Source organism: Oncorhynchus mykiss, chromosome 3 (assembly GCF_057628025.1).
Source record: "Oncorhynchus mykiss isolate SJ-2025 chromosome 3, ASM5762802v1, whole genome shotgun sequence".
In the NCBI taxonomy this organism is placed as follows: domain Eukaryota; kingdom Metazoa; phylum Chordata; class Actinopteri; order Salmoniformes; family Salmonidae; genus Oncorhynchus; species Oncorhynchus mykiss.
In genome coordinates this window covers 75,534,508-75,548,571 of record NC_143024.1, presented here as the reverse complement: position 1 = coordinate 75,548,571, position 14,064 = coordinate 75,534,508, and the positions used below count along the sequence as shown (strand labels likewise).

At 45.0% G+C, this 14,064-nt stretch overlaps 1 protein-coding gene and 1 pseudogene across 1 annotated transcript; both read left to right on the top strand.

Moving 5' to 3' along the window:
* Nucleotides 1–588: 588 nt before the first annotated feature.
* On the top strand, nucleotides 589–4,509 carry LOC118964310 (E3 SUMO-protein ligase RanBP2). The gene is made up of 7 exons (XM_036974903.1): nucleotides 589–1,201; nucleotides 1,366–1,476; nucleotides 1,626–1,771; nucleotides 2,189–2,462; nucleotides 2,565–2,737; nucleotides 2,843–3,016; nucleotides 3,429–4,509. The coding sequence occupies exons 1-7, from the start codon at nucleotides 604–606 to the stop codon at nucleotides 3,732–3,734; spliced, it is 1,782 nt and encodes a 593-aa protein (XP_036830798.1). The 5' UTR covers nucleotides 589–603; the 3' UTR covers nucleotides 3,735–4,509.
* Nucleotides 4,510–13,865: 9,356 nt separating this feature from the next.
* On the top strand, nucleotides 13,866–14,064 carry LOC118964356 (U1 spliceosomal RNA; annotated as a pseudogene).

Below are 14,064 nucleotides of genomic sequence, written 5' to 3'. Positions count from 1 at the left end.
GAGGTAGCGGTCCTGCTGCTGGGTTGTTGCCCTCCTACGGCCTCCTCCACGTCTCCTGATGTACTGGTCTGTCTCCTGGTAGCGCCTCCATGCTCTGGACACTACGCTGACAGACACAGCAAACCTTCTTGCCACAGCTCGCATTGATGTGCCATCCTGGATGAGCTGCACTACCTGAGCCACTTGTGTGGGTTGTAGACTCCGTCTCATGCTACAACTAAAGTGAAAGCACCGCCAGCATTCAAAAGTGACCAAAACATCAGCCAGGAAGCATAGGAACTGAGAAGTGGTCTGTGGTCACCACCTGCAGAACCACTCCTTTATTGGGGGTGTCTTGCTAATTGCCTATAATTTCCACCTGTTGTCTATTTCATTTGCACAACAGCATGTGATATTTATTGTCAATCAGTGTTGCTTCCTAAGTGGACAATTTGATTTCACAGAAGTGTGATTGACTTGGAGTTACATTGTGTTGTTTAAGTGTTCCCTTTGAGCAGTGTATATTAATTTGTTGGCACATGTAGATGAACATCTTATGTGGCATTAGGATATAAGAAATTAAAACTACTATAGTTCTCTCAAGCAAATATTGATGTTTTGGTTATGTTTCAGGATGCAGAGAGAAGCGCACACCCTGTTTCATCTGAGGCTGTGTCCTCCAGCACCGGCGATACAGTGCCAGAACAACAGTTCCTAGACCAGTCCCCCAGCAGCCAGGTACAGGTTCCAGATCTGTCTGAGGCAGAGGTTCAGTCCTCTGCAGCAGAGGCGGAGTTCCCAGCTCAGTCATTAACCATCCAGGAGGCAGAGGTCCAGCAGACTCCAGATCAGTCAGACTCCACTCCAACACAGTCTCAAACTGCGGTCTCCAGCAGCGGGGAGCAGGCTCAAACTTCAAACCCTTCAGCAAAACCTGTTGCTAGTGCCCCAGCTTTAGTGACTGCCTCATTTGGATTTGGTGCACAGTTTGTCAAAAAGCCAGGGCAGTGGGAGTGTGACGCATGTCTTGTTAGAAATGAGGGGTCTGCAAGCAGTTGTGTTTCTTGTCAAACTCCAAACCCTGCAGCCAGCAGTGGTAAGCAGGCTCCAGATCAGTCAGACTCTACTCCTGCAGCTACCAGCAGCAGCCCTATAGACCTGTCTACCAAGAAGACCTCGGAGCCGGACTCCACATCGACATTTACGACAACCATTACTCAGGGTATGAGATATTTATCATTGCAGAGCCCTTTGCATTCTACACTGATCAGGAAGAGCATGTCCCTCTTGTGAATACATTCTATGTACTCACAGCAGCACAGTCTCACTTGTGACACCAGTACAGCAACCCGTCTTCTCATCCTTTATTCATTTTCTCGTTTACAGATGCTCCAAACTCATTTGGCTCCTTGGGCTTCAGTGATCTGGGAGGGGAAGGGATCTCCTTCGCTGATCTGGCACAGAACACCGGGGGTGAATTCGCCTTCGGAAAACAAGGTTGGCACTTCTACATTTTCTGAATACAGTTGACTGAAGGAAATTCAATATGTGCTTAATTTTAAGGTTTTACAAGTTTCCATGACACAACTGTGAGCTATGTTTTAAGTGAAAACAAACATTTCAGTTTTAAAATGCTTCCTTCTTAGATTCTAACTTCTCGTGGGCGAATGCCGGGGCTACGTTGTTTGGAGCTGCAGCCCCACCCAAAGCTGAAGGAGGGGAGGAGAGGAGTCATGAAGAGGACGCTAATAATGTGGAAATTCACTTTGATCCCATAGTCACCCTACCAGAGGTACTTATCAATGCACTGCTACTAATCTAATTCCACTTAACCTTACTGGGAATGTCATCATTATAAAGTAAAATATCCTTGGCTTGTGCGAGCCGGAACAGCTCATAGGTTACAGGAGCCTATCACCTGTTTTCTGAAGCGTGATGCAGCTTAATGAACAAGTACACCCCCTCAACAGGACGCTAGGCTATTGCAGGGCCTTGCCCCCAATCTATCTCCTGAATTCCAAGCTGAGACTCCACGTCGTCATTATAATTGACTGTAAATGTGTTTTAGGTGGAGGCTTGGTCTAGAGCTGTCATGACTCCACATTCTGTCTGTGACAGAGAATCTTGCCTGTTCTATTTGATACATTTCTATACAAGTTATGTAAACTTACACCCTCCTGATTAATCTGCACGTAACTGTGTTGTCTAGGTGGAGACTAAGTCAGGGGAGGAGGATGAGGAGATCCTGTTTAAGGAGCGTACCAAGCTGTACCGCTGGGAGAGAGACCTGGGCCAGTGGAAGGAGAGGGGTGTGGGAGACATCAAGATCCTCTTCCACCCCGATAAGAGGTTCTACCGGGTGCTGATGAGGAGGGAGCAGGTGCTGAAGGTGTGTGCCAATCACACCATCTGCCAGAGCATGGAGCTCAAACCCATGAACACCTCCAACCAAGCCCTCGTCTGGACCGCTACCGACTTTGCAGGTAGGTCTACACACAGCTCCGCCAAACACAGCGCTATGTAAATATATTGATTCTTATATAGTTGCTCAATTGATAAATGTATTGATCCTGTGTTCTCTCCAGAGGGTGAGGGTAAGGTGGAGCAGTTGGCAGCCAAGTTCAAGACAGCAGAGCTGGCTGAGTGTTTCAGGAAGACCTTCTGTGAGTGTCAGAGCCGTATGAGCCCATCAGAGGCCTCGGCCCTCTCCCCCCAGATGTCCAGGGTCCAGGAACATTCCAGAGACGCCAACCCCCAGGTCAGCGCCTAGCCTGCGACTTTTGTCCCCTCCACCTAAAATCATTTGTTGGGTGTTTTACTAATATTATGGCCTGTAAAATAATCTATATGAAACTGCCCCCAGGTGTACCTCTCCATCTCCGCTGACGACGAGCCGCTGGGAATGGTCACCATAGAACTGTTCTCTCACATTGTCCCCAAGACGGCTGAGAACTTCAGAGCGCTGTGTACAGGACAGAAAGGCTTCGGGCTGCGCAACTCTGTCTTTCACAGGATCATACCGGACTTCATGTGTCAGGTGAGGGGGGAGTGTGGGGTTGGAAGGTTTCCATTAAATAACACAGCCACAAAGTCTAAATTGGCTATATTGTAAAAATTCATGGGAAAAAACATGCTTTTTTTTGTCTTAATATACGGTTGTTGTTGGGTTTAAAATCAGATTTTAAGAAGATGAGTTGTAGGAATATGTGTGGTTTATGACTTTGTCTGTTAACTAGTGATGACCAGGTTAAACTGAAACCAGACAATACTCAGAACCACCAATGTGCTTTCATAATCTTCAATACCATGTTTCCCAAATAGGTCAGTCAGTGCCTCTTGGAACACAAAACAGTTTGTAAACCACAGCTATATCTAATTTAGCTTGTATCTGTATCTTGATAGGGACACATCAGATAAGTCTTTGCTAACATCTTTCTGTCTGTACTCAGGGTGGCGACCTCACCAACCAGGACGGGACAGGAGGGAAGTCCATCTACGGGAACAAGTTTGAGGACGAAAACTTTGATGTGCGCCACACGGGTCCGGGGCTGCTGTCCATGGCCAACCATGGCCGAGACACCAACAACTCCCAGTTCTTCATCACATTGAAGAAGGCTGAGCACCTGGACTTTAAACACGTGGCCTTTGGCTTCGTCAGAGAGGGCATGGATGTGGTCCGCAGAATGGGAGAGCTGGGCACCAAGACTGGCAAACCCAGCAAGAAGATTGTCATCACCGAATGTGGACAACTGTAGAGCTTGAGCTTTGGTCACTGACTGGACAACTCCACTGTAGGGCTGAACATGTAGTCACTGACTGGATGGCAATGGGCCTTCACTCTGGTCATGGACTGGGGAGTTATAGCATTTCAAACTGAGCACAATTATAGTAGGCAGATATCAAATGATACCCTATTCCCCATATAGTGCACTCCACTTGGGGCTCAGCTTAAAAAGAGTGCACTGGTAGCCCAATATGGGGAGAATAGGCTTTAATTTAAGACCGGCCCAGTGTCTCCTTCTGATGAGTGTTGCACTTTCTCCCTGCCGCATCCTGAGGGTTGCATGTCCCAGTGTGAATCCCCAGACTCTTTGTGTGTGTATAATGTACATGGACTACATTTAGTCTTTTTTGTGCATGTGTTCCAATAAGAGTTGACAGCGCTGGTTCCTTCATAAGCTCCCTAACCCAATTTGTTTTGTGTAATTGTCTTAAGATTATTGCAACCTTTTTTTAAAACCAACCAATGTTCGTTTGGTACTGTGTTCCTCTTGCTGCCTGTGTATACTTTTTTAGGTGTGTTTTTTTGTTGTGTGTAGGCTATACATTGATTTCATAATGTGCAAATTGAGACTCTACACCTGTTTTAAACTAAAAGGTAGGAATATGAAGTCTGACAATTTGGGAGAGGTGACATACTAAATATATTTTATGGTCGGGTCACAATTGGGGTTAACAATTCTTATTGTCAATAAATAAATACAGGATGCTGGAGACTGTCTTTAAAAATAAAGTTGCTTTATAACTGAACCTTGTTCGATTTCAAATATACAGTACCAGTCAAGTTTGGACACACACTCATTCCAGGGTTTTAATTTATTTGTACTATTTTCTACATTCTAGAATAATAGTGAAGACAAACTATGAAATAATACATGGAATCATGTAGTAACCAAAAGTGTTAAACAAATCTACATTTTTGAGATTCTTTGACGTAGCCACCCGTTCGTTGCCTTGACAGCTTTGCCCACTCTTGGCATTCTCTCAAACAGCTTTGAGCTAGTTACCTGGAATGCATTTCAATTAACGGGTGTGGCTTGTTAATTTGTGGAATTTCTTTACTTCGTAATGCGTTAGAGCCAATCAGTTTTTGTGTGACACGGTAGGGTTGTTATACAGAAGGTATTTTACCAAATAGGGCTAAGTCCTTATTATGACAAGAACAGCTCAATTAAGCAAAGAGAAACGACAGAGTGCTGCATCAGATGACCTTGGCCTCCACAATCACCCAACCTACTTTAAGACATGAAGATCAGTCAATCTGGAGATTTTCTTCAAGTGCAGTTGCAAACAAAAGCGTTATGATGAAACTGTCTCTCATGAGGACCGCCACAGGAAAGACCCAGAGTTACCTCTGCTGCAGAGGATAAGTTCATTAGTTACCGGCCTCAGAAATTGCATCCCAAATAAATGCTTCACGGAGTTAAAGTAACAGACACATCTCAACATCAACTATTCAGAGGAGACTGTGTGAATTGCTGCAAAGAAACCACACCAATAAGAAGAGACTTGCTTGGGCCCAGAAACACAAGCAATAGACCACTGGAAAGCTGTCCTTTGGTCTGATGAGTCCAAATTTGAGATTTTTGGTTCCCACTGCCATGTCTTTGTGAGACGCAGAGTAGGTGAACAGATGATCTCTGCATGTGTGGCTCCCACTGACGTATGGAGGAGGAGGTGTGATTGAACTAGGCAAGTCAGTTAAGAACAAGTTCTTATTTACAATGACAGCCTACCCCAGCCAAACCCTAAACTCCGATGACGCTGGGCCAATTGTGCACCGCCCTATGGGACTCCCAATCACAGCCGGTTGTGACATAGCCTGGAATCGATCCTGGGTCTGTAGTGACGCCTCTAGCACTGAGATGCAGTGCCTTAAACCGCTGCGCCACTCGAGTGATAGTGTCATCAGCAAAGCATCCCCACACCGTCAGTGATTTATTTAGAATTCAAGGCACACTTAACCAGCATGGCTACCACAGCATTCTGCAGCGATACGCCATCCTATCTGGTTTGCGCTTAGTGGGACTATCATTTGTTTTACAACAGGACAATGACCCAAAACACACCTCCAGGCTTTGTAAAGGCTATTTGACCAAGCAGAGTGATGGAGTGCTGCATCAGATGACCTTGGCCTCCACAATCACACAACCTACTTTTGACTGGTACTGTATATTTAACGTATTTGTATTACAAGTGAACAGCTAAAGAGGTGTTTCAGAATTAAGCTTATTCACTTTTTTTACTGAACTTTACAAATGGGCCAAGTTGACGATAGGATGCACATAAAAGGCTGGCTGCCTGCAAAAAAATATATATCTGTATAATTAAAATACTGTTTGTCTATATTTTATACATGTATTTTATAAATGTGTTTAAAAAAAGCTATTGTGCTTGCGTTTTAATGAGCAACATGAATATCAAACAATGATTTGGAAATAGCTACTAGGGCTAGGTGAATACTGGTATGAAATCTGAATATAGCTACATTGTTTAGCTAGCTAGCTAGGCTAATATTTTAGCTAACATGCAACTAGGATATTGAGCAAGATGGTCAGCTAGCCACCAACAGCATTGACCCCGAGCCTAGCTAACAAACCTTGTCTGCGAAACTTTTTCAATTTTGGAGTCGGGGCCTAAAATAACATTTCTGGTCCATCAGCCACTGTATCAAGTAGATAATAATTTTTACCAGCCAAAATATTTTTGTTCACTAAAATTACACCAACAAAATGGATGAGCATGCTTTGTGATGTTTATAAAACAAATGTATAACGAGTAAAAAGTAGTGGTATATTGTTTTTTTGTTTTTTTAAATAGTATTTTACCCGAAAAATACTCACCTACCCCTTTAAGTTTTGGGAGGTTACCGTGGTAACGTGACTCGCGGAGGGTTGCCATGTTCCTGGTTTCACTGACATATTAGACTAAGATGCTGCAGTTGAAAATGTGTTGGTCGCGGGAGGCAGGTTTTTGGGCTACTTCTAAAGTGCACCGCGGCCGCCATGGCATTTCACTTTAAAAATGTGTATATATATATATATATATAATGATTTTTGATTGTCTTCAGCTGTTTTCGAATATTCATACTATTAGTGACGTTAATTTAGTATAGTATGCTTATCGGTCATAGTTAGTATGCCAAAAGTCCCCGTTTGACGAACTAAATTCGCCAAAATACGAAGTATACGTACAGTGGACACCAGTCACCACTAATACGCTGAGCTTCTCAGTCATTTTTATTTACCTCACAAAGTGGAAACATCATAAAATACCTTTCTTTCCCTTGCGCAAAAACAGCTGTCTGTACCGAGCTCACTGGCGCAGGGAACTCTGGACCTGGAATAGGCTAGTTGATCAAATGTTTCCTGTTCGCAAAAGACAGCTTCGGGAACAGATCCAGTTGATTGATTTGATACAATGTTGCACTTCACTAGTGATAAGTCAAATCAAGACAGATAGAGAGGAAGGAAGACAGGCTGAATAGAGACATGAATGTGATTGAAAGAACCAGGATTTACATCAGTATATTTTCTACTGTGTTTTTATTTGTTGGCTTGATAGGGTATTTTTTACTTACACCTGGATGTGCCTGGCCCAATCTCACCTGGCCCCACTCTACCTGCCTGTTGCGCCCCATGAAATCATTATAACAAAGCTACAGAAATGTGAGTGCACGTAGGCTACACACTACAGTTTGTCAAAGTTTACAGATTAACATGTTATATGCATTCAATGTAAACAAACCAAACTTGTGGCTGAACCCCCGCAGTTGTACCGAGGTAAAGACCGTTTAAAATGGGATATTCGACGGATATTTGCACTTTCAAACCTCAATAGCTTTCAAACCACTTGAGCCACAGACTGCAAATAAGTATCATGATGTTGGAAAAATTGCACACATCATTACACAGGTCTTATTTTCACGATTTTGACATTTATTCGCTTTCCAAAGATAACAAACATGTGAAAATGTGAGCAGCATTTTGTATTCCTAGTTGAATTAGTTAGGGAGCATAAACAAAGTACAAACTTTTTTTACATTTGAATTTCAATAGCTCCTTGGTCATGTGACCTAATGATCTCAAACAAGGTTCAGAATGTACACTCAGTGTGCCTACACATTGCGCACCCTTTATAGTTTGTCAATTTTTATCTCTCACGTTTTTACATTCATTTTTCAAACTTTTGAATTTCAATAGCTTCTTGGTCATGTAACCTGTCCCCAACCAAGGTTCAGAATGTCCACTGACTACCCTTCTATATTGCACACTCTTTAGTTTGTCCATTTTCATCTCATAAGATTTTACATGACTTTTTCAAACTTCCTAATTTCAATAGCTCCTTGGTCATGTGACCTACTGAACTCAACCAAGGTTCAGAATGTACACACAGTGGGCCTACACATTGCACACCCTTTAGTTTGTTAATTTTAATATCACGTGGTTTTACATGAATTTTTTTACTTTTTACATTTCAATAGTTCCCTGGTCATGTGACCTACAACCCTTAAACTACTTTCAGAATATCTACTGGCTAGCCTTATACATGGCAAACCCTTTTGTTTGTCCATTTTCATCTCACATGATTTTACATTAATTGCCTGCTGTTCCCCTGAAGGACAGTGTCACTCACACACCTATTCACTTGGGCCTTCTCCCTGGGGCCTTCCTGACCTCCAGGCAGGCCCCCATTGACCTGGTGACCTTTGACTCCAGGCCTCTAGGCCTACACTCCCTGCCCGCCTGCCTGCCCTCTCCCTGGGCCTGAGAGTGTATAGCTTACTCCCTGGAACTATAGACCTCCAGGCCTCCACACCTACTCTCCCTACCCAGTCAATACCCCTCTCACTGGGCATCACTCATCACCGCGTCCCGGCCGGGGCTCAGCCATCTCCATAACCTTGCCCACCAGGTAAACCAGGGCACCCGCACCCCTCCCCGGACACTAACACGTCTATATTCCTGCTGTCAGGAACCACATGCACCTGGTAACCCAAAACAGACTCTGTGCACCTGGTAACCCAAAACAGACTCTGTGCACCTGGTAACCCAAAACAGACTCTGTGCGCCTGGTAACTTGAAACGCACCTGGTAACCTGAAACAGGCTCTGTGCACCTGGTGACCCGCCCGCTTTATTCCACTCAGAGACTAAGTCCTCACTCCAACCCAGAGTCCGGCCGCCCTTGCTCGGACTCTGAGTTCCCCCCGCCTTGGAGGCTTCCTTGTGCACCTGGTGACCCTTTGACTTCTACAGAGAGTCCCAACCTGACTCACAGTCCCACCAGAGGACGGGCCCCGGCAGATGGGCGACCACCACCTAGTCCCCTACCTATCCAGAGCCCCATGTCAATGTCTTATGCCTTCTACCCGCCTGCCTGGGCTCTCTCACATTCTGTGTCTGGCCTCTGGACCCTGGCCCTTCTGCGTGCACCTGGTAACCCATAAGTAAAGAAGGAGGAAGATGCCTTCTGTCCCGGACAAAAGCTTGGACCGAGTGCTGACTTTCAATCGATCGCAGCGAGTGTGCTGCTCTGCTACGTACAAAACCCTGACCCAGAATCAGGTCGTCTACGAGTGATTTAGCACCAGGTTCCCCACAAACATGCAGTGCGCATCAGGAGAGGGGCGGCAAGAAGAGCTCCCACATAGAATGTGTAGAGTCCCGCACCCAGGCGGTGGTGAGACCTGGCAGTGTCCATAACTGCTAAGCACATTCCATCTCTTTTTAGTGCTCCACTGTTAGCGGGTCCAGCCGAAGCCAGCATTCGATTCAAACCTGTTAGCGGTTTAGAGTTAGCTAAATATACGAGTGATTAAACGTTTCACCACAGCTGCTCTGTGATCAGACTGATGCCAGTAGGACACTTTCATCAGCCGTCTCCCAGGACAACTCCTCCTCCCAGCCAAAGCCAGGGATGCGTTCGAGCCATAATTCTCTAATTGGCTTCCTGTCAAGGTCATGATTAATTTACAAGAGCCCCGCTATTAGCTTTGGAAATGTCCAAAATGTGGAAATAAGACCAGTGCAATTTTTCCAACATCATGACACTTATTTGGAGTCTGTGGCTCAAGTGGTTTGAAAGATATTGAGGTTTGAAAGCACAAATATCCGTTGAATATCCAACCTGAATCTGTCTTTACCTCGGGCGCGTTTGTCTAACATTGTGAGGTTATTTACACATATGTTTACATGCACAGTAATACTTATATTAAACTGATTATGGCAGTAAGCATCCTTTGTTTGCAGTGTCCCTTTTTGAGTTTATTCTTATTGTTTCATTTAATGCTAAAACAAACGTGCTGTATGATAGATAGATGGTGAACTGTTGACAGACTGCTGATATTAATGTATTTGTCAGAAGTCATTGGTTTTGTCTGTTATTTTCACAAATCCAGTACCTCCAGGAACGATGCATTCCCTACCCGGGGATATAACAGTGCTGAAAGTAAAAACAATCAGACATTGTCCCTTGTTTGAAAATAATTGAACTACTCACAATCAAATTATTGGCTCTTTGCAATGTCATTGCACAAAAATATCGGCCTAGAGAACATTTTATTGCAACAACGAAACAGAAGATTGGGCCAGCTAAAATACTCAGTATTCAAATGATGAAAAATATTCTGGTGGTCGTAAACCACCCAGTGGTCAATGGTGTAATTGCAACATGTTTTGCTGAGCACAGAACACTCGCTTCAGGAAGACGAAATACCTACAATTCCTTGAATACTATGAAACACCAGACATAGTTGGTGTCATTCGTTTGGATATATGTGCACGAACGTGATTTCAGCATTTTGGTGCATCGCATACGTTTGTGATAACAGACAAACGTGTAGATATTAAAACGTCAACGTAAACATAATTTCTACCGTGTTGCATGATGGGAAAATGGTCCGACAGTGATATAACCAAGTAAAACAAAAATTAATCGCTTCTCCACAACTGTATTCATAACCGTGATGCCTGATTATCAGAGGCCAAAGTGGTAACCGTCAGCCAAAAATATTTGCCCTAGAATGAGGCTAAAGTGGTAACCGTCAGCCAAAAACATTTGCCCTAGAAGCCTCCACCGGTGTATTTTAAAAAAAAATGTATTTCACCTTTATTTAACCAGGTAGGCTAGTTGAGAACAACTTCTCATTTACAACTGCGACCTGGCCAAGATAAAGCATAGCAGTGTGAACAGACAACACAGAGTTGCACATCGAGTAAACAATTAACAAGCCAATAACACAGTAGAAAAAAAAGAGAGTCTATATACATTGTGTGCAAAAGGCATGAGGAGGTAGGCGAATAATTACAATTCTGGAGTGATAAATGATCAGATGGTCATGTGCAGGTAGAGATATTGGTGTGCAAAAGAGCAGAAAAGTAAATAAATATAAACAGTATGGGGATGAGGTAGGTAAAATTGGGTGGGCTATTTACCGATGGACTATGTACAGCTGCAGCGATCGGTTAGCTGCTCAGATAGCAGATGTTTGAAGTTGGTGAGGGAGATAAAAGTCCCCAACTTCAGCGATTTTTGCAATTCGTTCCAGTCACAGGCAGCAGAGAACTGGAACGAAAGGCGGCCAAATGAGGTGTTGGCTTTAGGGACGATCAGTGAGATACACCTGCTGGAGCGCGTGCTACGATGGGTGTTGCCATCGTGACCAGTGAACTGAGATAAGGCGGAGCTTTACCGAGCATGGACTTGTAGATGACCTGGAGCCAGTGGGTCTGGCGACGAATATGTAGCGAGGGTCAGCCGACTAGAGCATACAGGTCGCAGTGGTGTGTGGTATAAGGTGCTTTAGTAACAAAACGGATGGCACTGTGATAAACTGCATCCAGTTTGCTGAGTAGAGTATTGGAAGCTATTTTGTAGATGACATCGCCGAAGTCGAGGATCGGTAGGATAGTCAGTTTTACTAGGGTAAGTTTGGCGGCGTGAGTGAAGGAGGCTTTGTTGCGGAATAGAAAGCCGACTCTAGATTTGATTTTAGATTGGAGATGTTGGAGATGGAGATTGGAGATGATATAAGTCTGGAAGGAGAGTTTACAGTCTAGCCAGACACCTAGGTACAGGCAGCGAACGGTTGAAAAGCATGCATTTGGTTTTACTAGCGTTTAAGACCAGTTGGAGGCCACGGAAGGAGTGTTGTATGGCATTGAAGCTCGTTTGGAGGTTAGACAGCACAGTGTCCAAGGACGGGCCGGAAGTATACAGAATGGTGTCGTCTGCGTAGAGGTGGATCAGGGAATCGCCCGCAGCAAGAGCAACATCATTGATATATACAGAGAAAAGAGTCTGCCCGAGAATTGAACCCTGTGGCACCCCCATAGAGACTGCCAGAGGACCGGACAGCATGCCCTCCGATTTGGCACACTGAACTCTGTCTGCAAAGTAGTTGGTGAACCAGGCAAGGCAGTCATTAGAAAAAACGAGGCTACTGAGTCTGCCGATAAGAATATGGTGATTGACAGAGTCGAAAGCCTTGGCAAGGTCGATGAAGACGGCTGCACAGTACTGCCTTTTATCGATGGCGGTTATGATATCGTTTAGTACCTTGAGCGTGGCTGAGGTGCACCCATGACCGGCTCGGAAACCAGATTGCACAGCAGAGAAGGTACAGTGGGATTAGAGACGGTCAGTTTGTATACAACACATACTTTTTTATTTATTTTACCTTTATTTAAACAGGCAAGTCAGTTAAGAACAAATTCTTATTTTCAATGACGGCCCAGGGACCTGTGGAAGGAACAGTGGGTTAACTGCCTGTTCAGGGGCAGAACGACAGATTTGTACAATGTCAGCTTGGGGGTTTGATCTTGCAACCTTCCAGTTACTAGTCCAATGTTCTAACCACTAGGCTATCCTGCTGTAACTGGAGTGGGATCATGGGGACAGTAAGACAGAGACTGGGTTTTTGGGGACCACGACAGCTGACTTTTGAGAGCAAGGTTTTAATCATTAAAGCTGTGATTTTACCTGTGCTTTTATTAATCAGTTCTGTTTTTATTCCCCCTCAAATGAGTATTTTAGCCCTGGAGCGGATGCTTTTTTACTTCCTGTGGGGAGGCAAGTAGGAGAGGCTCTCTTCTCTCTCTTGTGCAGGAACGGGAACCAGTGTGTCCAGTGCGCGAGCCCACAACGGTCTGGCGCAACGTGGCCCATCCTGCTCTCCTGAATCGGCATCGGGACCTGTCCTGGATGATTGCCCATGAGATCCTCCCGGTCAGGGTCGTTATGCACTCACAGGGCATGGTGAGGACATCCTCGTGCCCCCGACCAGGCTGCGGCCAAGAAGAGTTGGTGAGGCACATGCTCTGGGAGTGCAGAGCTGCCAGGGACCTGTGGAAGGAAGCAGGCCCCCTGATCACCCCGTGTCTGCCAGCAGGGGAGGACCTAACACCTCAGCTCGTGCTGTATGGGGTGGGCCGAAGGCCTATTCCATCAAAGGCCTTTACCAAGTTCTGGCCCACCCTCACGTGCTTGAAGGAAGCACTGTGGTCCTCCCGCAACCTGCTGGTAGCGAAAAGCGTAGAGACCACCCCCCAGGCAGTTGCCATGGTAGCCACGGAAGCCCTGGAGTGGTACGGAAGGAAGGGGGCCTCGACCCCAGGTGAAGGGTCCCCCACAACACCCTAGGTCCCGGCAGCCACGGCCTGACAGCGATGCAGCGCCTAGGGCGATTCGCCTAGGGGAGGGATCTCCTCTGGGCCCCGAAGGACGGGATGGTAATCTATTCAGAGGAGCAGGATGAGGCGAGTTTGAGAAGGACTCACCCCGTTCCTGTCCAGAGGATCGAAGACAGCTTTTTAACAAAGTGACCTTTTAACATGTTTTTCATGTCTTAGAACATTTCTATCTTGTTAAATCATTTGTACACATTTTAAATGGCTTTTACAGATTTCATGTTTTTTACAATGAAAAGTACTTTTATTCATGGTTGTTTTTATTGGTTTTGACAACATTTACTTTTTAACTAATTTAAATGTAATCGTCAAATGCTGTGTTTTTATGCTTGTATGCCGTTATGTGTAAAAAATGATGTAAAAAGTATATGAGCTGTTTTTAAAGGAAATGTGTCAACAAAACATTTCCAAAAGAAAAAAACTTACCTGGCAAGGGAGATACCGTGATCAAGAAGGCGGTTCACCCAGGGTGAATCGTCAATTTTCACCTCTGAAGGTGTCTGAGTAATCCTCAGTCATTGCACTCCCGCTGTGCTGACCCCTGCGAATTTCCCAAATGTGGAAATCTCGATTGCATAATTTCTGGTAGTGGGGGACTGCGTTCGCGCTCTCCCCTG

Excerpts from the sequence above, each read along its gene's own strand:
- LOC118964310 (XM_036974903.1), top strand. The coding sequence starts at position 604 with ATGTTTCAGGATGCAGAGAGAAGCGCACACCCTGTTTCATCTGAGGCT. Across the intron at positions 2,738-2,842 it reads CCAGAGACGCCAACCCCCAG|GTGTACCTCTCCATCTCCGC; the intron begins GTCAGCGCCTAG and ends AACTGCCCCCAG. Across the intron at positions 3,017-3,428 it reads TACCGGACTTCATGTGTCAG|GGTGGCGACCTCACCAACCA; the intron begins GTGAGGGGGGAG and ends GTCTGTACTCAG.